This window comes from Pteropus alecto, unplaced genomic scaffold (genome assembly GCF_000325575.1).
Source record: "Pteropus alecto unplaced genomic scaffold, ASM32557v1 scaffold98, whole genome shotgun sequence".
In the NCBI taxonomy this organism is placed as follows: Eukaryota; Metazoa; Chordata; class Mammalia; order Chiroptera; family Pteropodidae; genus Pteropus; species Pteropus alecto.
Window position 1 is genome coordinate 21,946,073 of NW_006443570.1, and position 22,373 is coordinate 21,968,445.

The 22,373-nt window shown below is 48.9% G+C and overlaps 1 protein-coding gene across 8 annotated transcripts in view; it reads left to right on the forward strand.

Annotated features, from left to right (window-relative positions):
* The window catches only part of RPH3AL (rabphilin 3A like (without C2 domains)), a 143,618-nt gene extending 121,915 nt beyond the window's left edge, over window positions 1-21,703 (forward strand). For 6 of the 8 annotated variants that reach the window (XM_025041531.1, XM_015599266.2, XM_015599268.2 and 3 more), the window contains 3 exons: window positions 13,603-13,716; window positions 15,349-15,495; window positions 17,321-18,519. In XM_025041531.1, the coding sequence (XP_024897299.1) occupies window positions 13,603-13,716; window positions 15,349-15,495; window positions 17,321-17,355 (296 nt within the window). In that variant the 3' untranslated portion in view covers window positions 17,356-18,519. Of the gene's footprint in view, window positions 1-13,602; window positions 13,717-15,348; window positions 15,496-17,320; window positions 18,520-21,488 lie in introns of those variants that run through there. The other 2 variants (XM_015599271.2, XM_015599270.2) reach the window with 2 other exon arrangements.
* Window positions 21,704-22,373: the final 670 nt, after the last annotated feature.

The following is a 22,373-nucleotide window of genomic DNA, read 5'->3' on the forward strand; positions in this document are numbered from 1 at the left end:
TCTTTCCCTCATGGTCACATGATAGTTGCTGCAGTTCTAGCCATCACTATAAAGAAAGGAAGTAAGATCAAAGGGGAGGCTGGAAAATCAAGTCTTTAGCTTCTCCAGCCTCTCATTATAATAGAAGCAGGCAAGGGGGGAGGGGACTGGTACTAGTACTAGAGGAGCCTGATTTCCCATGAGAGCTGGAGAGCTGAATTTATCTGACTGAAGTCATTACATGTGGAAGTGAGTCTCAGATAGAATTTTGTCCTTCTCTACCTCCAGTGCTGAAGATACTTAACATGACGGGGCTTCTTATTTTCTTCAGCCCCAGTGCTGTGACCAGGAGGCCACACCATCTGGGTCTGCTCTGTGACTGTTTTCTAGAATGCGTGTCCTTTTCTCAGATGGGAGCAGAGAGCTGGGGTTCCTAGGAGACTGACCTCTGAATCAATGAGGCTTTGCTGTGTTCTCCTCTCCCAGAGAGCCTGAGGCTGGGGAGGGTGAAGGGGCATCCTAAAGGCCTTTGTCACTGCTCTGTGGCCTACCCAGATAAAGGAGGCCTTTCCACTTCACCCTCCACCCTAGACCCCAAAAAACCACAGGCAGGTGCTTTGAGCTCCCTGTGACCATGGAGCAAATTCACTTCCTCATCTCTTTTGAAGCCTGGGTCACAGTCCCTCCCCAGGACCCTCCACAGGCATCCTCCCATATCCTACCCTCAGTCATCCCCCTGAGCAGAGTACAGGCTTCCTGGATGGATTTGAACAGAATTACACACTGGTTCACTTCAAGCTCTGTTCTGGAAAAGTACTTAGGTTTCAGATTTGTTCCAGTTGAGTACTTTTAAGAAAAATAGGAATTTCATTATCACTTCGTTGGTTCACTAGATTTTAAACAATTTTTTTTTTTAATCCTAAACTCTGGTTCTGTTTGCAGTTCAGTGAAAGCAAGCTTCAAGGTTGTTTGGGTTGAACAGTCTGGTTCTACTCAGACTACAAATATATACCTGGGGCTGCCTTCCCAAATGACCCCTCAGCTAACCTGCCCACCCCCACGCCATCATCTCCTGTCCTCCTGGAGAAGCCGAGTCATTGGGTGCTGCCCTGGCCTCAGCCAGAGCTCCGTGACTCACGGTCAGTATCTCATCTGATGCTCAGAACAGCCCATGGGACAGCTGCAGACGGCAAAATTGACTTGAGGTGATGGACGAGGGGGGAGTCTGCCAAAGGTCACGTAGGCTGTGACAAGAGGGCCTGGCACCCAGGTTTCTGAAAACTGGCCCATGCTCTTCCCCTCCGAGTGTAGTACAGAGTAAAGCTATCGCCCAAATTGCCACTCAGTCTGGCTTTCTTCTTTCAGACTTGGTGGGAAGATTTTTGGCTTCCAGGAGCAGAGCCACTGAGGCCAGATCAAGTTAAAGGGGTTGCTGCCAGGCTACTGAGCAAGGTCTCCCAGAAGCAGGGATGTAGACAAATATTTGTGAGGCCTGTGGGGATGGAGGATGTGGCAGCAGCTTCTTTTGCTTCTTAGGGTACTCTCGGATCAGCTCAATTCTCCAACCTCTGCCTGCTTAGCAGCTTGTACTCAGCAAGTCCACATGCCCTTCAATCTTAGCATCTGCCTACATTCTCAGGACCCCGCTCAGGAGAAGGTGATCAGCCTGACTCATCCGGCTTACGCTGCCCTTTCTGCATGCAGCCTGTTTCCCATCAGACATAATGGGTGGCATGACCAGTTAGGTCTGTTTTCCCCAAAAGCAGAGCTGGGACAGAGCAGGGGGAAATTTGTGCCTCTTGCTCAATAGCCATTTAACCACAGAACTGGGTGTTTTATTTCTGGCAGGGTGATGCGCTTCCTGTTGCTAGGAGCATTCAAGCAAAGGCTAGACATTATAGTGGGGATACTATGGTTGGGAAACGCACTATGGGCCTGTTAGTGTGTATCCAGACTTATGTGCCCATGTTGTAACCAGGGCTAGGGGGATGGGGGTACATTCTACCGCTCAAGATCGAGAAATCCACGTGGCCCACGAAAGCTGTGAACCTAAGACCTCTGTCTAGTTAGCACAGAGCTGCAGCCGACTGAGCTAATAAGTAGTTCCATGGCAGCCGTTTTTCCATCAAACGCATATGCTGTTTCCTGACTTCTTAACGCAGCATGCTATTTATACCAGTAGATCCATTCATTCTTAATGAGCCACAGTTGTGGATTGTAAAATGTTTTATTTTCAGACAGGATTGCTCACTGCCCAGAGCCAGCTGTTGCTATGCCGCCTTCCTTCTTTCTCTGTTCCCGAGAAATTAGCATTTCTGAAGCTCCTCAGAGCACTCAGCTGCCCTCTCCCACCCACCCCCACTCACCCCCAGTGTTCCCCCAGCAGACTCTGGACTTGCCATTTCTGTCACGTAAGCCTGGTTGTGGTACATGCCCTTCTTTGCAGCCTTAGGAGCAGCTGGGAGTGTGTGTTGTGTGCAGGGAGGCCAGGCTGGCTGAGGCTTAGAGAAGGAGGCAGAGCAGGAGAGCTTCCATGTTGGGAGGAGGGATGCCATCTGTCCTGGAGGGTTGGACATTTGACAGTGTTATAGGTCACAGACTGGTGGAGCAGTGACTCGGTCTGGCTCACTGCTTTAAATTAATTGACAACTTTTTTAAATGTAGAGAATTGTCACTTAAAAGAATGTGGAGCTCTGGCTTCTTTTTTGAAAAGCAAAAAGTCTGCCAATACCACTCCTCTGGAAGAATTGGACAGGCTAAGTAGCAGCTTCCCCCTTTCACAGAGGGTTTGCAGTCTCTGATTTGCCACAGTCCCTACCCCTCCCTATTGTCTCTGACATTCTTTGATCATCACCTTTACAAGGTTATTAAGAAAAAAGTAAAATGGTTCTCATTTCCACATCCTATGAAGAAAGAATAGAAATGAGACCAACAGGGACACCTGTTGCAGGAAAAGTGGGCTCACTTCTCTGTGGAAGGGAAGGGTCCTCATATCCAACCCACCTTACTCACTGATCCTTCCACCTGACCAGTAAAAGGCGGGATCCTGACCATGTCACATCTGTATGTCCCTACTCCTGATCCTGACCCCACAAATCCTGCCCATATTGGTTTTGTGCCTTCTGTGGAGGTGACCCCACCACTCTCACCTACAGAGCCTGCAGAATTCATGTGTTTTAACAGGAAACTCCTGAGGAGGAAAACTTTAGTTTTTGGAATCCTTCTTCCTCTCTGGGCCTTGGTTTCCCCATGAGTAGGGATGGGGATGAAGGGACTGGGGCAGAGAGTCTGTCATCTTGTAGCTTTTCTAATTTACAACTCCAAAGCCAAAGGAATGAATGAAACTTTATAGAGGAATTTCTGGCAGGCAGTAAAGCAGCTCCCAGATCATGCACCGAGGCTGCCTCTACTGGAAAGAGCAGCCCCATTTCAGCATTGGCCCTGCCCCCCACACACACACATACACACACACACACTTCTGGTATGTACTACCAATGAAATCCCATCAGACTGCCCAGCATCCCCTCCACCCCGACGTCTACCCACTGAGCTTATGGTAAGTGTTCGCTAAGTGCTTATAAACAAACTGAACCTTCTTTTCAAAGTCCTATCCCCAGGATCATCTCTTATGCTTAATTATCACTTTCTCTGTCTCTGTTTTACCCCCTATATGGGTTCTAGAGTCCTGAGGAGCTGGAAGTAACTGGGATTTATATATATAATATATATTTTTTAAATATATGCGCACAGACACATGAGCCAGAAAGGACTGTTTAGGGAGGAGGAAGGGAGAGGCTGCCTTTGAACCATCTGAGAAGGGTGCTGTGTGTCCAGCATGGCACCTGAAACCCATTGGCCCGGGTCTTCATGGTGCAGCTTGGGTCTAGAAAATAAATGAACAAAAAAGTCTTAGGCGGACAGTCCTGTCTGTGGCTCCCGCCAGCCGTTTGGGGAACGGCTGCATACCATCACCCATCCCACCAGAGATAGGAGAAGGGGTTGGGGATGCCCAGGCCCACTGTGGGCCTCACTGGGGCAAACATTGACAGTCAGTCACTGGTCTTCCTGTGTGGCCGCCATTCTGCCAGGCTCAGCTGAGGACCTGGGCACTGTTTGCCTTTTGGTCTGTGCAGGTGAAAGAAGCCGGCCTCAGGCCTCAGTGCTGAGTGGCCGAATAAAAACAGCAACATTAGTAGCTGCTGTAGATTGCATGGCTGCTCGTTACTGGCTGTGCCAGGTGCTGCATATCCATTATTTCCGGTAATCTCCCAATAGCCTGTGATGGATCCACACTATTGTCCCATTTTATGGAAACTAAGGCATGAAGAGGTCTAATAACTTACACTGGAATCTCAGTGTGGACAGAAAGAGAAACGCTGCGGCTTTCAGGAAATTCTGCCTTTCCCCTCAATCCCAGGGAAATAGAAGCCTGGCCAGTCTTGCGTGGCTGCGTTTTGAGGAGAAGCCCATGCATACTAATGTGTCTTGACCTTTGGAGCCCTTGGTGAAACCAAATATTAGTCCAATGCTGATGGGTGTAAATGGAGGGGCCTTTGCCCCACCCCTGCCCCCAGCAGTCCTCCTACCTACTCCAGGTGTCCTCACTGCTTGAGGAGTCATTTCCCAAGAGCAGAAGGCCCTCATTAGCCATATCACAGAAGTCAGGGGCATGGCTGTTGCCTCAAATTTGCCCAAACCTGCCAACAGCCTCAGCTGATTGGTTGAGTCTAGCTATAAGGTGAGGTCTGGGGGCTCCTTGCCCCTGGTCTGAGCTGAAATAGGAAAGCAGGGCCCGGCCCCCCTCAGCCGGGCTCTGGCTTTGGTTCAGCCGATGTGTATAGCGTTCCCACAGTCTGGGAGCACACCCTCTCCAGCCCTCACCTGTCTCACCAAGTAAACCTACAGCTTCATTCTCCCGACTCTAGATTTTTTGGCCTTTAGGGACCTGGATAAAGTGAATAAATGTGGGCTCACTTGCCCTGTCTGACTCCTGTAAAGCCCTAGGAGATAACAGTGCTGGCTCCACAGAGCTCAGCGGCTCCCTCCAGGGGCCTCCTGTCCATCACAGGGTAAAGGCCAGCTGCGCAGATGGGGTCTAACTGATTTCCCACTGCTGGTCCACGAGTGGCAGCAGAGGCTGAGAGGGTCTATGTGCCTGGTGATCTCCATACAAGAGGGAAGGGCCAGGCCTCCCCTTCCTTGGTTGCCCCTTCGGTCTACATGGGACACAGGCAGAATTGGCAGCCCATCCCCACACCTCACCTCTGAGCACAGGCACCATCTTCCAGATGAGAGAACCCGAGGAACAAACTTAGAGGCCAAGAAAGCCGGACTCTGAGGGCTGTGACAGAGAGGCCTAGGGGAAGAGAGACAGAGACAGAGGCCCAGAATCAGAGGGAGAGAGATGCAGAGAGATGAGACAGGTGAATGAGAGAAACCTACAAAAACCGAGAGGAACCAAGAGACAAACCCAAGACTCAGTACACAAAGAGACACACTGACATGTAAGAGAGGAAAAGAAAGAGAAGCAAAGGCAGAGATTTTTTTTTAGTATCAGCAAGAGAAACACAAAGAAACCAAAGAAAAGACAAAGACCCAGAGACATACAGAGACAAAGAAGAGAGAAAGCTGAAGTCAAGGAACTAACAAAGGCTCATTTTGAGTCCCAGCAAAGGAGTAGGCAGGAGGTATGCACTCGCTTGGTTTCATCTTTGCCATAAGTCAGAAGTAATAACCTGCCAGAGAGGAGCAGTACAAAGCACACACAAGCCAGACTAGCCCCTTGTCCCCTAAATGCCTGAGCCTAGAGCCTTTCTCTGGAGCCAGCAAGGTTGTCCTGGTCCCAGAGATGCCCACCGCCTGCTTTTGCCTTTCCTGTTGTCTATCAGGGATGCCAGGCCCACCCCAGAATTTCTATGTATAAATCATGCCCATCTTTAAAGCCTACTTCTTCCAGGAAGCCCTCCCTGACTTTTCCACTCCCTGGCTCTCCTTCAGAGTATCCTGCTCTGAAGGGAGCTATTCCTATCTTCCATCCACCCATCCATCTCCTGTCCTATCTGGAACTCCTCAAGCAAGGGCAGGACCACAAGATTTTGGAGCTGGCGACCATATCACTATTGATTTCAGGATTTGTCTTCATTATCCAGTGCCTCCTGTCTGTGAGCCCAAAGCAGGGAGTTAATTAAAATCAATCGTGAATGAATAAACGAGCACAGGAAACCCTCCACTCTCCAACTCTCAATTCCCAGCCCGGTCTCAGCCAACCCTGCTGATGTCCCCAGTGGCGGTCTGGAAGGGGGACCAAGGAAGGAGGACTCCGCAGGTGCCACATGGTCACCGCACAGGTCCACCCCTCACTCTGCCCTCTTAGGTAGTTCTGTGACCATCCCCACCTAACAGACAAGGAAATGAGGCTCAGTGTGGTCAGGCAGCTGGCAAGTAAAGGTCACCCAGATATCTTAACTTCAGGGTCCAGGACTGGGGTCTGGGAGGGAGAGAGGCTCTGAGCCTCCTGGCCACCACCTGGCCCACCCCTATGAGAACAGGCTTCCTGGCTTTGGGGCCACCTTTCTCTTTGTCCAGGCCCTGACTCTCCAGGGCCCTGAAGAGAGCTTCCAAAACAAAGGAAGACCCTATTCCTCTGGCTTGGCCTCAGCTTGGGGTTGGAAGAAGAGCAGGCTCTGTGTGAGCAGTGCTCTCCCCACCACTCATCCTGTGTCCATGGCAACCAGCCTCTGACAACCCCTCTCCCCATTAATCTGTCCCTGGCTCAGGCTGAGGCCATCAGCGGCCTCGCTCCTCCCACGTGAGTGTCCTTCAGGGAGAGGCTGTCAGGGGGCCCTTCTTGGTGAGAGGCCCACCCTTCTGGAGAACAGAGCTGGCTCACCACCACGCTGCTGACCACCACCTAGTCCTGCTGTCTCTGCACAATGCTGTGTCCTCAAAGCAGTCAACAAGTATGTACTGAGTACCTGCTCGGCCCAAGGCCCAGTGTTGGGGGCAGAGGGAGGGAGCCAGAGCCAGATTAAGATGGGGCCCTGCCCTCAAGTTGTTCTGGAAACAGCTGGGGACGTCAAGGCAGGCATTTGTAGGAAAAGAAATGCAAGGCCAGAAGGTGTCTGATTGGTGCCAGAAAAGCAGGCCAGGCAGTCAGGAGGAGAGTGAATGAGGGCCTGTCTCCCATCCTCCCTTCCCCAGGGGCTGGAGAAACTTTTCAATAGAGGCACAATTCCTATGGATTACTGGAGGATGAATTGGATTCCAGGTTTTAAAAATACTTATAGGCTTGTGTAGATTTTTAAACTTGCAATGCCTTTCATCCTAGTCAATCTTACTTTATTAGTAGTTATTATTGTCTCTATTTTACAGGTGAGAAGGTTGAGGTTCAGAGAGATGAAAGTATTTGCTCAGGAGCATCCAGTGCAGAGCCAGAACTCAACCCTAGATGTTGAGAGTGAACAGACGTCTTTCTCTTCCACATTGAGGCCTCTGCCTCTGATCAGAAAAGGGATCAGAAAGAAGCCCAATAAGGGCACTCAGGGGACACTGAAAAAAAAAACTGGCCTGCCTGGGGCGGAGGACTTCTGAGAGAGCAGAGCCATTAGGATGAGGCTGGACCCTGGGTCCCGGCATGATAAGTGAGGGAAAAAGAGCAGGGATTCCAGTGAGAGACAGGCCTAGGTTCAGATCCCAGCTTGGCCTCCAAACGGCCTCTGAAGGCATTTATTGCCTTCGAAGCTTTATGAAGCACAATTTGGGAATCTAAGTTCCCTTGGAAAAGATGAGTCCACCCTTGTGAGATCGGCCTGGGCACCAAACACGGTGACCCCAGAGGCCAGCCCCTATGCATGAGTTCAGGATGCCCCCTCAAGTAAAATAGCTCCCGTCTATCAAGCACCTATCATGTGCTAGATACTGCCTATGTTACCTTTTTTAATGCTCACAACGACCCAGACAGGGACCCATCATCTCCCATTTCATGGGTGAATCTGCTGAGCACAGAGAGGTAAAGAAACTGGCCCAAAGTCACGCAGCTAGGAAGTAGCAGAGCCAGGACACAACCTGAGTCTGTCTGACTCAGAGCCAGTGCCTCTTCACCACCCCACGCTTCCCTTTTGCTGCCACCGAATGGAGCCTGAGACTTGCAAGGTATCTCGGTAGGATTTCAGGCTGCAGGCCCAGCCCTCACCTGTCCCAGTGGGGACCGCTCTGTGACTCTTCTCCACAGCCGTGCCAGCTTGGTGGGCTGGGTAAGGCTAATTGGAATGTCTATGCATTCCCCCAGGGTCTTATCATCTTTCCTTTACATTAAAAAATTTTTTGTTTTTAGTATGCAAAATTTTCCACCATCTGCTTTGCCGTGGCAGAATGTTTGCTGAAAATATCTCTCTTCCTCTCTAATTCCTATAATTTCTGGGGGGTTTGGGAGCCTCTAAGCAGAGCAGCAGCTCGCAAGTGCCTCCCAAGCTCACAGGCTGCCGGCTCTCCTGTGTCAGCCAGGCAGCTGTTGTGTGGCCCAGAAGTCGCCTCTCCCCACCTCAACCAGAGAGGCCTCTCCACTGATGGAACAATGCTGACCTGAACTTGAATCCTAGAGTTCAGACCCAGAGTAGCTGTCCAGGTTTGCCTTTTTATGTGTATGATAAAACCCTGAGAGGTGCCCAGGGTCATAAAAAGAGGTGGTGGTAGAACAGAGCCAGGAAGCAGGTTCCCCAAATCCCAATGCAGGGCTGTGAGGTCAAGTGGCCAGCATCATGCCAGTCCCCTGGACCATCCCAGGCAAGATGTCTCCACAGGACAGCAGCTGCCACACCTGTCCCTTCAGGCAGTCAGGAAAGACTTTCCAAAAGGGAAGACTTCCCCCCACCTTCATGTGCCAAAACTCTGAGTTTCCATGGTGACAGTCAAATTGCAAATTCATCCAGGGAGGGGGGGGAGGGGCGGGGAGCTGGCCTATCCCCAGAGAAGTGGGCATGGCTGGCGCTGGGGCTGTCCACTGCTAAGGATGAAAGCTGAGCAGAGTAGAGCAGCTCCTCTGGGGGCATAATGGGAAAATCTCAGGGATGCCGGTTCCCCAAGCAAGTGGTCCAGGGGCTCAGGCCGCCAGAGGGGGAGGCCCTCTGTCCTCCCTGCCTCATGGCAAAGCCCAGGTGAATCCTTTTGGTAATGCTCCTTCTCAAGGAGGCTCTTGGGACAGTCTTCTCCCTGGTGTTTTCCCATCTTCAATCCGAAAAATCGGGTGTGAGCAGAATACAAGCGCTCATCACCGAGCCATCCTAGACTCAACCTTTGGGGAATTAGAGGGGAAAAAAATCAGACTTCAGACACACAGAGTGTTTTGTTGAGGATGGAGGAGCAAGGGCCAACAGATTTATGAGCCTAAAAGCTTTGTTAATAGACCTGGAAGATTTACGATCACAGCTGCTGTGCAGGGAGAAAGGTGGTGACGGCAATCGAATGGCAAATTAGCCAAGGTTTGGGTTTTACATTTGGAGGGGGAGGAAGAAGAAAAACGTCTTCCTTTGCTGCTGGAGGAATATCTGGGTAAACGCCGTTTGCATTGGGCTGCATCCAGGGACATTCTCAGCAGTGTTTTCTTAGTGTGCTGCTTTCCCACTGACAGTAAGTGCCAAGGTCGGGCATGGACACTGCCGACTTCCCTTGATTGTTTCTTTTGAGTGAGGTTTGATCAGAGCAGATTAGAAATGGGATTGGGTTTGCCCCACAGAGCCCTCTAAGCTGAGGCCTGGACCCAGCTTGAAGTCCCAGACACAATGAGCAAAGATGCTTGAGCCAAGGGAAATATATCCAAAGGGAATGAGTCTTGTCAGCTGCCTGGTTCTCTGCCGTGATGCCTTTGTGAGCTCGTTGTCATCTGGGGCTGTTCCCCCCTCTATGGCACTTTAGGGTCTATCAAAGGGGACAAAGAACAAGCCACTGACTATAACTTAGGGAGGTTTCATTTTTTCTAAACATTGCGCAACATAGGCATCACATGGGACCTAACAACATGGCACCTGAACTCGCCTCCAGGGTTGGCGCTTTGGCCAAGACATACCCCTCACAACAGAAACTGCTCTCTCAATGTAGCACAGCACAGTCTTCTTGCAACGTAAGCCCACACCCACTCCTAACCCAATGCTATGACTAGGTATGACAGGTGACGGAAGGGGAGGAGGGTGGAGAAATGCGATAAATGAATCCTGAGACATCCTTTCCCATTGTCTCCTTTTGAGTTCTTGATATTTTGTGCCCTTTGGCATCTGCGCATTAGCAGCAAAGGATCCAGGCATTATTTTAACACCGTGGAGCCTTGTGTCCCCGCCGCTGCCCCTGCCCCACATCCCCCCTGCCCCAGAATTACAAAGATCCTGCATATCAAGCATGGAAGAGATGGAACCTTCCAAGTCATGAAGGATGAATAGGTTATCTTTCAGCATCTCTGCCAGAAAGATGGGGAAACCGACATGGAAATCAGTCACCATGCACTCTGCTGGGATTCCCACTGCTTAACAAGCTGCTGGAATTCCACCCCCACCCCCACTTCACGATGCTGGGGGTGGGCAGGGGGCAGAACGCTCCCTGACTCCTTTGCAGCTACTCCGAAGGAGACAGGGGAGCTGCTTGCTGCCTTCTGCCACCTCCCACTTTCTCTATCTGGGGACCCATGGGGTTATATTTAGTCAGTCAATGAGTCAAAAAATACTTAAATGCTTTATAAAACTGACGCCAATGAAGTCTGGTCTCAGTGGAATCTTGATCAAAGAAACCCAGTCCAGGATCTGAAAAGCAACTGCAAAGTAAATCAGGCCTTTACTTGCACTTCTGAAATACTATGAAGGGGGGCGTATGAACCACTACCCCTCCCTTTCCCAGTCTCCTCTTGATTCTACATCACAAAAACTGTAGAAGCCAAAGCAGAGTCTTGCTTGAGGGCAGGGGAGGGAAAGAAGGAGAACAGAAAGGGCAGAATCCTTGAGCAGAACAAGAAGGAAAAGCTGGGAACAACCACGTTAGCATCACTTACCCCACCCCACATGGATCAGGCTCTGCAGAAGGAGAAGCACACCAGCTTTATTCATGTTCCCATTTGGCCCCTGCCCTCAAGGAGGCTCGCTTTCTGCTGGGAGAAACACATGTACAGATATGTACAGCAGAAAGTGATTGGTGCAGTTGTAGTAGAATACACAGGACATTCAACTAGCCAGAGAGGGATTCCTGGAGGGATTCCTCAGGTGGCCACCTGAGCCAGGAGGAGAGCAATGGGTAAGGCATTCTGGGCAGAGGGAAGTGAGTCACTGCAGGAGGTACTGACTGGCAGTTTGGCAGGAGCTCCAAACCAGTGGGGCTGCAGGAGCCTGGATAGGAGAGCAGGTTGTATGGGATGAAGTTGGACAAGTAGACAAAGAGCAGGAGCTCGGGCTTGATGCTGAGATGCGGTTGTACAAGTAGACAAAGAGCAGGAGCTCAGGCTTGATGCTGGAGGTTATGGGGATGTATATGTTAGCTGGAGCATCCCTGGCTGTGTGGGATGGCGGTGGGGGAAGGGATGCCTATAGGTGGGGCCAAGTAGTTGTCACGGGAATCCAGGCTAGAGACAATGAGACCTCGTGCTCAGCATTGATTAAGAATCATTTAGGAGGTAAAATTGGTAGGACGTAGGAATTAAGGGAGAGGGAAGAGCTGATTAGTCATCAGAGCTTCACGAAGTACCTACTGTGTGCCAGCCACTCTGCTATGGAAGCACGGGGTTAAGAATTAATTAGAGCGAAAATGGTCATCCAGCTCCAACCCTCTGGTTGCTGCGGCTCCCTTAGCTGAAAGGTGACACAGGCTGAAGCCATGAAGTTTTTCCAGAAGGCTCTAGATCCAGGTGGAAGCTACGTGGCATAGTTCCTGCCATTTCCTCTCCGGTGCCCACACTGGATTTCCCTAACTGACCAGGCTCTCCTTCCTGCTGGGTGTTAATGCGGTCTCAGGATTCTCCTTTGCATGCTGCTCCAGAAGAGGCCCGGCAGATCAGATGAAAACTCTTAGCCACCCTTGGTATAGATCAATTTTGTTTCCAATCTCATCTCCCACCAAATGGGTCCCTACAGCACAGGGCTGTTTGACAAATTGAATAAGATAATACTCACTAGGTGCCTAGCACAATACCTGGCAGAAAGTGCTCCACTTCGCCTAATCTCCCTCCATAATCAGCATTTTGCATTCCCTGGACAAAACACTGACTCTTATCCCATTTGCTGACGTAGTTGCCTGTGAGAGCTGGTTACCTGTAATCCCAAACCTTCCTGTGCAGTTGTACTTGTTATTATAAGTACAAGGCAACTGACTGTAACTGACATCATTTAATTGAATGTTATGTAAATTGATAAAAAGAGGAAAGACACAGAGTCGTCTCATTAAAACCAAGACTTTGAGAAGTCTTTATAGAAACCACTTGCTTACAAAAGCTATTGAATTAGGTGTGGGCAGGACAAGTATAAAAAATGGGAGAAAGAAGTGGAAAAAGACATGGGCAAAGCCCTCACCTTGCTTTGCCCATGTCTTTAAGCTCTGCTCCAATGTAGAGACATTGAACCTGGGAATCACAGCACAACATGGATGCAGTTTAGACGAGAAAGACCTCGTGGGCCCAATCTCAAAGGAGTACCCAAGCCCTACATCAAAAGATTGGCAAATGGATGTACATTTCTATGCTTAAAATTAAAATAGAATATTCAACATGTGAATATATCCTGTATTATGACTCCCACTGGTGATAAACCAGCCAAATATGGTTCCATTTAGTCCAGAAAAGAGGATTTCTACCATAGTAGGTATTTACCATGAGGGCTGCCTCTCCTCTCTCCTCTCCTGGGATTCCAACCCCATCCACCCAGCTCCCTTCTGCATCCACAAGGCCCCACTCTGAGTTACTGGATGAACTAGAATGAAAGCCCAGGCCTGCTGGATCCCAGTTCAGTTCTTCCAGTAAATTTGGAGTGGTTAGGAACACAGTCTGTGGAGGGGAGCCAGCCTGCCAGGGTTAGAATCCTGGCTCCTCTACTTACTCCCTTAGGCGGCCGCCTCAGTTTTCTCACCTGTGAAATGGGGATAAATCTGTTTCCTATCTGACAGATTTGTTCTGAAGGTTCGGTGAGTTAGCATACATAAAGTGCCTAGTGCAGGTCAGTGAGGACTGGAATTGCCATGGCTACAGAGCATTGCCTTGTGCCTTTCAGCATGGGCAGGTTCAGGCCTCGGAGCATTTGTACTTACACCAAAGGGGATAATCGGCTTCTATCACAGTGAGAGGCTTCTGATTTCACCACAGTGGGGACATGACATGTGGAGATGACTGACCTAGGGGTGAGCCTTCCCTGCTGGTGCTGGTCATGCTGGGCCCAAGTCCCAGCCTCCTCACACCGAACTCACCTTTGTGACTGGCAGAAGAGTTCCCTGCTGTCCCCATCCCCAGGTCATTGTTCCTGTGCCCCAGACACAACAGCCAGCTAAGGTTCTGTGCCATTTGGGCTAGGCAAGAGGGATATCTGCCCTGGTCTCATCTGTCCAGATGCCGACTGGTCCAGGTAGCTGGTAGAAGTGACCTCCTGTGCTGGTGTCTGTTCTTTCCAGTGGTTTCCAGCGACAGTGACAGTGACTCGGATCTCAGCTCCTCTAGCCTAGAAGACAGACTCCCACCCTCTGGGGTCAAAGATCTGAAATGTGACAAGCCCCGCGGGGAATCAGGTAAGCATGGGAAGCACACTGGTGGCTTCCAAAGCCCCTGGTGCAGGTGGCTTTGCTGCTCCCCGGCAGGTGTCTGTGGAATTGTTCTAGACCAGGGAGGAGAAGTAGGCCTGGGTCTGGGGTGACTAGGAGCTAGTCTTAGCACCACTGAAGAGCAGGACTGAAAGGAGGCTTAGCTGTATATGCAGGTGTGGAGGAGGGTAGGTTCCGCAGCCTCCCTGACCCCCAGCCTGCACACCTGGGTTTCTTCCCCCAGCTCACTGTGAGCATCCCAGATGAAATTTTGCCTCAGGAGTGATGATGTGACGGTCAGATACAAAGTTCACTGAACTAGCTCAGCTCTGCCATGAAACTGCAGTGGGACCCCAAATATATACTATGACTTCTTAAGCCTCTGTTTCTTACTGTTTAGCACAAACAAGGTAGAGCAGGTGGTCTCCAGTGCTCCTTCTGAATTTAACATCTCTGAACTCTCCTCTGTGACCATATCACTTGAAAAAGAGTTAACTGAGGCCTTGAGGCTGGGGCAGAGAAGGCCTGGGGTGGGGAACACCTTTTTCTCTGCTTTAAACACATAAAGGGCCTTCCAGAGAAAAGACCAGTTTCATTCAGAGTTACTCCAGAGGTTAAAACTGGGATATTTGAAAGACATTGTTTAGGGAGGCTGATTTCAGTGCATAAGAAAGCTTTATAATAACTGCCCCAAACTGGAATAAAATGCCTCAGGGTTTTGTCCTGGGACCAAGGCTGGGTGATCTCCCGCCAGAGCTCACATGGAAAAAAAATCAGAGATGGCAAATGCCGAGTGCATGTACTTGAATTCCCATTCCTGTGCCCATGGCAGACATTACTAGTTGCTGATATGCTTTCCTGCAGAACCCGATGTGGCCTCAGAATGCTCAGTACAGTTTTCCAGGTGGTCAATATCTATAGGTGAAGATGATGCAAGAGATGAAAACTGTCCCTGGGCTAGATGATCTCTTAAGCCTCTCAAGTTAAAGATTTTATCTTAGGAAAGTGTAAAAGAAACTCATTTGCCAGCCTTGGTTTCCAGGACGGGTCTATACTCCTCTTCTTCCCCTCACCCCCCACCATAGCTCTTGAACTCTCCCTTCACGCCAACTCACAGCTATGACCAAGTGGGTCTAGAGAATAGGAAAAGATGGAGTACAGTATTATAGGCCCCACCTCTGCTCTCTTAAACCGGGCAAGGACTAACAGCCACATTTGAGTGAGGATCTTTTAGTTAGTAAAGGCAGCAAATAATAACCCCATTGAGTTTACTGGAATGTATACTCTTCTCCCTCCTCATTGCTGATTTTCATATTAGTGTCTTTACTTGTTCCTAGTGAAACAACCTGAGGGCCCATTTGGTGGTCTTTATATATCCTGGACCAAATCAGCAGTGGTCAGAGGGTGGGGTCATGCCGAACATGGCAGCCATGTGGGGGCAGGAAGTGGCAGTTCCCAGGGTAAGGGGCTCTAGGCAGACAATGCCGTAGACACCCATCACAAATCCAAATCAGAATGCTTTACATCAGCTTCTCGTCAGGCCGAGATCATCCCTGTCTCAGTTTAAGGTCTGAAGGGCCCAGCACTGAGTCATTCGGGCCCACACATGGTCTCTTGCAGGTGGCAGTGTGGAGTCCCCCAAGATGGGGCTCGCCTGCCTGCCTCACCACCTCTCGGGGAGCCAGAGCAGCCTGGCCAGCGAGACAGGGATGGGCCCTACAGACCCACAGAGGGGCACCCCACCCTGGCCGGACCCAAAGGGCCCCAGTAAGTACCCAGCCGCTCCTTCTAAACCCCCCACCTCCCCTCCCTCTTTTATTTTCTCTCCCCAGGACTCTCGTCCTTTCTCACTCAGTTTTTCCAAACTGGAAAGTGGTAGATGAGGTTTTCAATTCTCTGTGTTTACTGAGCGCTGTGCAGAGAAACAGAGATGAGCCAGACTCCACCCCTGACTGCAGTGAACGGGGAGGAACTAAAATAATAACGGTATTCATTCTCAGTAATTATAACATGGTTGTTACCATCCTCAGCTTTATAAAATATGTAATCTTTCAAAGCATTTTCTCATCTCCACGATAGTCACAGTAACTCCCATTTCGAGAGCACCTACAATGCACTAGGGAATCCAAGCCCCAATCCAAGCCCCTGGGCTGGGTGTGGTAGGGGACAGTTCTTGACCTCCAGAAGCCTACCATGTAGCTGAAGAAGCCAGATCAATACCTAAAACAGCCCATCCCAGGGCAGGCCAAATCAGAGAGAGAATTCAAGGCCACTGGAGCTGGCAGCATTGGAGCCCAGCCTGTCCTGTACTGCCAAGGTCAACTTTGTTCTGCTGGAGGAATAGGCAGGAAAGAGACTTATTATACCTGTTGGATGGGTGTGGAAACCAAGGGCAAGAATCCGAGCTACCCACCCCCATGCCCACTGTCCTGGCCCGGTCAGCTTGGGATCCATGATGGGGGGAGGTAGGGGGAAGTCTCTTCATACTCAAGCCAGAGATAATCGTGCAAGTGATGTTAGTCTCCTTCAAGAAAGAGTCCTCAACTGGACTGAGTGTCTCTGGGGCCAGAGCATCCACAGCACACATCACACATGGGTGGATCAGTGCAGCTGCTCATTGTAGGAGCCTGGGTGCACTAGCAGCCACCATCCAGAAAGTCACATGGGAGCTCTCAGTCACTCCCCATTCCCCATCCTTCCTTCTTTCTCCTCGCCTCCCCCCGCCACCGCCCTTTCCCATCTAAGCATTCCTCAGAAGCTACAGGGCAGGGCATGTAAAAGAGGCAGCAGGTAGGCAGGTCTCAGGGAGAGGGGTCCCTGTGGACTTGGCCATGAAGTGGACCCTCTGGTCTCCTGAAATCCTCCAGACAGTATAGAATCAAGCAGGCGTGAGTTATAGTCCCAGCCCTGCCACCCATAGTCATGTGAACTGGGGCAACCTACAATTTGAACCATGTGAAATTGCATTGTAATAGTTCAAAAATAGTCGAATATTGGCAATTTGTTATGATTCAACCTAATAATTGATCTCTCTGCACCCAATTTCATTGCCGGTAAAATGGAGACCACATCATGTCCCTCACAGAGTTGCAGGGAGGGTAAAATGCAGCATCCATGTGGAGTGTCTACCCTGAGTAGGTCTTAGGAAATGTCCAGTAATAAATGGGGGAGACTGTGTGTCCAGTACATAGAAAAGGTTCCAGGGCTTTAGAAACAACTTGAAAAAACTTGGCCTAGAGGAACGTTTTATATTCCCATGTCCATGTGCTCTTTCTGGCATCGGGAGGTCACTTGTATTAATTATCCCAGGTTTCAATGGACACAATGAAGCATGGGAGTAGATGACCTACCTGCAATGATGCGGCAAAGGGGAGCAGAGGTCTGCCCAGGGCGCCAGCCCCCAGCTCTCCCAGACAGCCCCCGCTTAGTTTCAGACAGGGAAGCTGCCTATGGTGTGGGGCTGTTCCAGCAAGGAACTTGCCTTCCTTGCCATCACCTCCATTTTATTCCCAAAGGTCAAGCTGTCACCAGGGGGGGACCCTGCCTCTGCTCACCTTATAGTGAATGGCCTTTGTTTTTCCCTCCCCCAAAGGCAAAAGACACACCCCGGCGAGTCCCCACTGCTGATGTGGCCTCTGCGAGTCCCCTCTGCCTGCCCTGGGCAACGGCCTCTTCGATGCAGGAAGCAGACCTTCCAGTGAAGAGGTTGAGAGAGAGAGAGAGAGAGAGCACGCATATGCATACACGCTGGAGCCAGACCCTTCCTGCCTCCTTCCCGACTACTCCTGGAACCCTCACATCCAACCCTATCAGCTGTGACCTCCTACTTAACAAACCAGTGTTTGCAGGACTGAGTCTGCTTCCCCCCACCAGTGCCTTTCTGTATCCTTTCTCTCCTGGGAGCCCTCCTCACCCACCCCACCCCCCAGCCATTCCACTGAGCTATGACCTTTATTTATTGTCCTCCCCAACTCAGTCTACCCCATGTTTATTTTAAGTGGGCTCTCTTCTTGGGCTGGAAGGACGTCCAAACCCACCTTGTACTCCCTCCACCCGTGTGCACTGCAGTTTCAGAAGGCACCAGGCAGGCTTTCCCCATAATTCTATTAATAGAAGAAATCCAGCCCTCAGCATTATCCTTCAAAGCTGAACTTGGTCCCTAGAGACAAGCGGTGGAGGCCAGAGCAGGTGGGATGAGAGACTCCGTCACCCTTTTCCTCTGCCTGCAGCTCTGGGGAGGTGGGAGAAGCTCCCTCCCTCAGGGCTGACCCAGGAGCCGCTGTTGAAACCTGGCTCTTTATTGATTCTGGGAACCCCTCCGTTGGCCTCCCTGGGTTTTGCTCAGATTCTCCGCAGCTTGTGGAACTGAGAATGGTTCTGGTGAAGACCGAATTCACTCACTGAAGAGCAGCTTTCAGCCAAGTCCCCAGCTGCAGCACGAGGCTCCCCTAAGCCATTAATTCACTTCTCTTCAGTAGGTTCAGTTTGGCATAAAAAATATTTAATTCAAAGCACGGGCAAACGCTTCTGGAAAACCTTTCCCCGAAGAGAGAACGTGTATTTATGTGCGTGTAGGTGTTCGCACCCTCCCATCCTTCCTGCCCCCCGCCCAATGCCCCATGCCTCCACCCAGTTCTCAAAGGGCCTACTTTTCTCCAGGCTCTTAGGCCCCCACCATTAGCTTTTTTGCCCTTGCCTCTAGCAGACAGAGGGAAAAAAAAAAAAAATCTCACTGCTTGCCTGTGACAAGTTATGCTTCAGAATAAAAATAAAGATTAGGATTTGCATTGAGCCAGTGTGTTGATCAAAAGACCACAATCGCTTGTGTTTCTGAGATGTATCAGGAAAGAAATAGATGGAAAAAAATGTGGTGCATTGATTGCTGGAGTACTTCCTAAGCTGCAGGGAAAGGAATGAGCTGGGTCCCTGTGTGTTAAGAGCTCACAAGCCTAACGTTGGATGGAAAAAGCAAGATCATCTATGTAAAAAAAAAAAAAAATTTTTTTGAAGTATACGTACAAATAATCAAAATGAGTTATACAAACATATGTACATATGTAAAAATGTTTATAAAATGGACGAGGACTTCTGGTTAAATGGTGGGTTGAACACACTTGTATTTCCTCTGCCCCCAAAACCTTGCTCAAATGACATAGAGAAATGAAAATGGCATCAACCACGAAGACAAAAAGAAGATGGCAGCAGATAAGAGAGATCTCAACTTTGGAAGATGGAAGAGTATAACTGGTTTAATTCCAGCTTCCACGACTCCCCCGAAACGTCTACAAGAGAGAAAGCCAGCCGCGAACAAGCCCATTTCCTCTGCAAAATCCCCCAAATCCTCAGAACCTGGAAGGACCAGGTATCCCTAAGGTAGAAGTTCAGGATGGGTGTAAAAATAGCATTGGTTGGAAGAAGTGATTAGACGCTCACGTCCCTTCTCCCAGCCTGGAGAGCTTTACAAACACTCCTGCTGGATTCACCCCCAGAGGTTCTGGTTTAATCAATTTGGGGGAAAGCCTTGACATCAGCATTTTCTAAAGCTCCCCAGGTGAGTCCAATGTGCTAACAGAACCGAGAACCATTTCCCTATAGAAACTTCAGGTGACGTGCACAGAATTTTTAGAGCAGTACCTTTACATTAGCTAAAAATTTGAAACAGCCAGTCACGGCCTGTGACTGGCCTGCCCTTCCCTCACCCTAGTAGAAGACAGGCTTGCTGCTGGTCGGGGTTGAACTAGAAAGATTCTGGATTGGGGACTCCAAGCCTTGCCAAAGGCTGGGGTGGTGAGGTGATGGTTAATTGGGAGACCCTCAGCCCCCTTCCCCTGCTAATAACTGGGCCTGTTCCCCATCTACCACCACCACCTCTCCAACCCTGCAAGGCAGGACATTTGTGAATGTCTCTCTGGGAAAGAGAGACAAATCCTGACGTTGGTGTTTCCCCAGTCTCTGCCCAGCACCACTGTGAGGCCCCTAGCCCACAAGCCCTGTCCATGTGTGCAGAGCTTCCTATTATCTTTGCTGTGTTGCACTCATAGTGGGAACAGCCAAGGGAAGGGCACCAACAATTGACCAAAATCAACCGCTGAAATACAGAGACTTCAACACATAGAAGAAAGGGGTCAGAGAACACCACTCTGAAGATATTGAAACAGGAAAGGGATGTTATTTTTTAAAAGGAAGTGTTAAAGCTCTTACAAATTAAAATTTCAAGGCAGAAATTTAAAAATGCATTCGAAGGATGGAAGATGAAAGAAAATATCCCAGAAGGTAAAACAAACAAACAAACAAAAAAGATGTGAAACCTGGAGGAAAAAGTCTAGAAAATGAGACAACCAAAAGGTACAATCCAGAAGGTCCAGCATCCAACTAACAGAATTTCAAACCAAGAAACAGAAAATAGAGGAGAAAAAATTAGTGAAGCAATGATACAAGAATACCTCCTAGGACTGAAGAAAATGAGCTTCTGCAGAGAAAGAACCCACCAAGTGCCCAGTACAGTGCCATCAAACCACAGCTATGTGTATGGCTGCCACCATCATGAGCAGCCATGTAGCAATACATGTAGATGAAGAAGCACATAGCCTGTAGCTGCAATGCAATGCCCACCACTTGAGGTCTTGCTAAAACAGATTCTCTCTCACTCAGTAAGTCTGGGCAGGAGCTGAAAGTATACATCTAACAAGCTCCCAGGTGACGCCCACACTGCTAGCTGCAGGACCATACTTTGAGTAGCACTGGTCTAGGGCAGTAGTTGTCACCACTGGCTGCCCATTGGAATCACCTGGGGAGATTTACAAACACTCCTGCTGGATTCACCCCCAGAGGTTCTGCTTTAATCAATTTGGGGGAAAGCCTTGACATCAGCGTTTTCTAAAGCTCCCCAGATGAGTCCAATGTGCTAACAGAACCGAGAACCATTTCCCTATAGAAACTTCTACGTGAGCCAAATATCAATGACGGTAGAATGAAGATATTTTCAGACATGTTTTTTTTTTTTTAAGGTATCTTCCATATATTCTTTCTCAGGCAGAATTTTTGGAGCAGTAATTTTTTATTAGCTAAAAATTCGAAACAGCCTAAATACCATGGACGGAGAATAGATACATAAGTGTGATATGGTTAAATAATAGACTATCATGCAGTGATGAAAAGGAGGGGCCACACTCAGCATAAATGACTCTCACAAACACCTCCAAGCAAAGAAGCATGGAAAAAAATATATTATGATGCCATCTATATACAGGTTTTAAGATATGCACAATGTTATATATTAACATATATTTTATTCAGTGAAAGAATAAAGAAATGCATAGAAAGGATAAACAACAGATTTCAAGACACGTCTTTAGAAGAGGAGGCATACAATTAAGGAGATATTTCAACTTTATTGGTAATGTTTTATTAACCTCAACAAATAGATGGGTTTGTAATATGATATTCCACTATATTTGTATTATTTTTATATGTCTGAAATCTTTCAAAATAAAAACTATAAGGAACTGTAGCAAGGCTTTTTAACATGAAATTTCAGGATACCAAGATAAAAATCCTAAAGGATCAGAGATTAAAATGGCATCGAAATTCTCAAAACAGATTTTGAAGCCAGAACACAGTGAAACAGCATCTTCTGAATTCTCATAGGAAATAATTTCTCATCTAAATTTTTATGCAGCCCAATATCAATGATGGTAGAATGAAGATATTTTCAGACTTTTTTTTTTTTTTTAATGTATCTTCCATATATTCTTTCTCAGGCAGCTGCTAGAGGATGTGCTCCAACCAAACAAGGGAGAAAACCAGAAAAGAGAATACCAGGGACACGGGATACTGGAAATCCAACACAAGAGAGGGCAAAGATTGTCCCCAGGATGATGGAACTGGCTGTGTGGCTGGACTGGAGGCCAAGGCCAGCCAGCCAAGATTGGAGCATGAGAAAAGAGGAGATATATAAGGATATACAAAAAGATAAGAAGCATGTGTGTGTTGGGGAGATTGTATATGATATCATGATATTTTATAATATATCATGACATAACATAACATGTAAAACTGAAAAATCAAGAAATAGAATCAGCATGACATTTTGAAACAAAGGTAAACACTAGCAATAGTGGCTAAGAGCTCTAAGGGTACCTAGAGAGGGACTTGAGTGGGGAAAGGATTTGCTGCCCTATATTATAAACTTTGTAGGACAGTGACCCTTTTTAAACTATATACTCTATTATATTTCTAACAATGAGATATTTTTAATGGAAAATACATGTCAAACTCAGGATAAACACCTGGGGTGGGAGTGAGAGCCCTGAGGCCATAGGTGAGCGGTGGGCGGGGGGCAGAATATATCCCCAGAGGTCCCTATATCCAAATATGCAACCTGTAAGGGGCTGGCGTCTCTGCTTTCCAGCTCTAAGCTACCTCTGTGCTGGAACCAATGTTCCCTGAGACTTCTCAGACCTGGTGTAGCAGAAACCCCCGTACTCAGCTCCCACCAGAACCCTGTGCCTGGGCCAGACCCAGTCCAGGAGAGAGACCCAATCCCATGAGCACCTGGGGCGAATCCAAAATGCATTTCCTAGAGATGTGTCACAGGGTTGGTGGGTTCTAAAGAAGTTTCATTAAGAGTTAATCTCAGAAGCCTT